At 44.0% G+C, this 3,521-nt stretch overlaps 1 protein-coding gene across 1 annotated transcript in view; it reads right to left on the reverse strand.

The window, feature by feature from the left end:
• Positions 1–1,276: 1,276 nt before the first annotated feature.
• Positions 1,277–3,521, reverse strand: part of ptprma (protein tyrosine phosphatase receptor type Ma) — a 50,700-nt gene continuing 48,455 nt past the window's right edge. The window contains exons 12-14 of the mRNA XM_007576329.2: positions 1,875–1,984; positions 1,604–1,805; positions 1,277–1,530 (exon numbers count right to left, since the gene is read on the reverse strand). Of these exons, the coding sequence (XP_007576391.2) occupies positions 1,424–1,530; positions 1,604–1,805; positions 1,875–1,984 (419 nt within the window). The 3' untranslated portion in view covers positions 1,277–1,423. The remainder of the gene's footprint in view (positions 1,531–1,603; positions 1,806–1,874; positions 1,985–3,521) is intronic.

Genomic DNA, 3,521 nt, shown 5'->3' on the forward strand with positions numbered 1-3,521 from the left:
ATAACACAAAAATTTATTTTTTTGGTTATTTGTCTTGTTTCTTATCTTACTGAAACAACTCTGTCATTGTTTTAACTGTGTTACTTTAAGATCGGAAGCCCCTCTTTATTTCTTCTTCTGTGGTATTATCTTTAAATTGTTTGCGCCACTTTGCCCCTCCCCTTTTTGTCATGTTGTCCTGTGGGAGAGGTGTGTGCTGTTTATTTTTCATCTAAATACATTCAGTTTATTTATAGATCTATTAAGTTACTTTTTGTTTTGTGTAGGACTTGGAGCGGGCAGCCTTTAACACGGTTGTTTTCTGTATTTTGTTCTCGCCAGAATAAACCGAGAATCATCTTTTTAGAGACAAACCGTGTCACGGCCTGATCAATCAATAGAACCAGCACAACGCAGAAAGGATCCGGTTACACCTGGAAAGAAAAGATTTCACTGACGCCAATCGCCTTAAATTATAAAAACTGGACTTAACCACGGCTCTGATTTGGCCGTCCAATCTGAGATCACTGTCCACCTTAAAACCAAGATCTGTAATGACAGGTTTAAAATATTCCTCCAAGGGTCCCAGGTCCACAGAGGAGGACTCACAGGAGCCACTGGGTCCAAACACCATCACCTCTGTTTTCTTTTCATTAAATTTAAAAAGTTCAAGGCCAACCAAGCTTTAATGTCACCTAGACATGCCAGGAGATGTTTGATGGAATGGACATACCTCATGGTATGAGGTAGGCTATAGCTCAAAGGGTCTTGTCTAAGGACCCACAGTGGATAGCTCAATTTTACTGTTGTATCTTTGACCCGGCCTGGAATCAAACCCGGGTCTCCTTGGTGGAAGTCGGGTGACTTACCTATTGACTTTCAGTTTTTATGTGTGTGTGTGTATATATATATATGTACATACTCTAGCTCCACCACTACTTATTTCTCTTTCTTTCCTCCCACTCTTGTTTCTCTCTATCCCCTTTCTTCTTTGACAAACCCTCTCCAATCACATTCCTCCATGCTCGCAGAGTGTGTGTGTGACAGTAATCTGATTACAGCTGCAGGTCGCCCGCAGCAACACCTTTTGTCCTGCGATGTGAAGCTGCGCTGTCGGAGCTCAAAGCTCAGTTAAATTTAAACACGGCGACACAAAGCGCATCTGACGGCTTCCACTGCAGCACCGAGGCAACACACACACACACACACACACACACACATACACACACACACACACACACACCAGCATTCTGCAGCTGAGAGGAACAAGGTGGTTCCATTAGAACCTGACCCAATTCCAGATTGGCCCCACCCACCGCTTCTTAATTGTCCCAATCACTGGTTGCCCCACAGCTGTCCACATGGCAACTGTTTCCATGGTAACACTTGGCAGAACGACTGTAGGAGGTTCTGCCAGGTGTGAAGGTGGGCGGCGTGCCCAGGGCTACCTGACAGGGGCGCCGCGGCTCTGAGCAGGCTTCAGCAGGACAGTGACAGATGAGTCAGTCTGGTTGAGAGGGGACTCCTGGTCATAGGGTGGCATCAGGGGGGCTGGAGGTAAATAACAAGAGGGGGTTAGAGACAGGGGCATCTTCACCAGAACAACAAACCAGAGCCGACGGACCGGAGATCCTGGTGGTGAACTGGGTGATAACTGGGGGCCCAAAGCCCTTGATGGTCGAAGCTCTTATTGTGAAGGAGTAGGTGGAGCCTGGCAACAGCCCCGAGAACACATGGCTTGTCTCATTGGCCGCCTTCAGCACCTTGCCGCTCTGATTGGACAGGTCAAACTCTGTGTCGAAAGAGCTCAGAGCTTTGTAGGTAATCTGTGGAGAGAGTAGCGTGAGCGCCTGGCGGCCGCACCTCAGCTTTGAGAGAAATGCGGTTGTTCTGACCTCGTAGTGGCGGATCAGGCCGTAGGCGTGCTGTGGTTCCCTCCAGCTCAGCCCGATCTGCTGCTCATAGCTGCGGCCCAGGATGGAGTCCACTGGGACCGCACCAGGCACTACAACCACAACCACAAACCGGGTCAGGACTGGGTCAGAACGCAGAACCCGGCCTACACAGACCCACAGAGACCCACAGAAACCCACTCAGACCCACAGAGACAGCAGGGCCGAGCGCAAATCGTGACACCGCACCTACTAATGGCACTTCCGGTGGCAGGTGTCATTACACGCCACAAGTGCCACTGTTTTCGGGTCTAGCTGTCAGTGTTGCCACTGACCTCGGCTGACCTCGGCTGACTTGGGCTGACCTCGACTGAGCCTGACCTCAGCACCTCATACTGGCACTTCCGCTGACTCCTGCCATTAGTGCCACTGTTTTCGGGGCTAGCCGTAAGTGTTAGCTTACGACTAACACTTACGTAAGCTAACACTTACGGCTAAGTGTTAGCTTACGTAACACTTCGGAAAATGGACTACATATCCCATGATGCTTTATTACTAGTGGAAGAACTTGAAGACAGACGAATTAATCAAATACACAGCAGGTATCAGGGATGCCATTGGTTTCAGCACCTTAGTAACAGCTGAGTCTGGCCTCCACTAGAGCTGCTGTTTGGTGTCCAGGATGTTTCAGAGCTGTCACAACTGGTGCCGATGTTTTGGGGGATGGCAGTGACAGTTTTTGGAAAACGTGTTACTTATATTGCCTGTTTATACATTTTTATTTCAATGGTAATTGTATTGGTTAATTATCCTTGAATATTTTTGACTTAATTTAATTGAAGGAAGATGGCCAAAGTAATTGAATCCACCACTTAGTGTCACTATTACAGTGGAACCTGTTGAACCCCGTTGGGTTGCCAGATAGGGCTTTGGCCAAGATGGAAATACGTAGCAGTTGTGTAAAACGTATATTGTAGAAATTAATAAAGTTTGAAAAATAATTTTAAGCGTAATGATTATAATTTCTCATGGATGAATGATTTCAGAGGGATTTTATAATACACAAATATTTTAGTTCTTGGCTACTGAAAACTTAAATGATATGTTATTGCTGTTTGAAGTATTTACATACAATGGCTAATAAATATTGACAAATCAATTACTATGCATATACTTTGCGACATAAACTTTAAAAAATGTTGAAACATATCTGCCAAATAAAATAATATGTAAACAGCAAAATTTTCTTTGAAAAAAGCATTTGCATCTTAAGTATAACCCAAAGTAATTTTTATTTCCAAAAATATGTAACAATCTTGTTCTTAATGCTGCTTAGGATTCACACATTGTCAAAGTTTTGAGGTGTACATACTTTGTGTTTTGACTTATCAATATTCAATATTAGTGTAAAAACTTGAAGGTGGTTTAACTTGAAAGTGAAAGTCCTCCTGCTGCCTTGAAAATGCTGTTGAAATGCATTTTGTAGCTCAGATTTTAGTCATTCTCTCATCTTTGAATAAGAAACTTTGAAGACAATGAACAGAACCAGAAACAAACACAGAGAAGCAACCTTCATGTATGCCACACAAATCTGGAATGAACTTGACAAATAATGAAAAATAGCAGAGATTAAATTTATTAAATAATAAG

Source organism: Poecilia formosa, unplaced genomic scaffold (assembly GCF_000485575.1).
Source record: "Poecilia formosa unplaced genomic scaffold, Poecilia_formosa-5.1.2 Scaffold404, whole genome shotgun sequence".
Lineage (NCBI taxonomy): Eukaryota > Metazoa > Chordata > Actinopteri > Cyprinodontiformes > Poeciliidae > Poecilia > Poecilia formosa.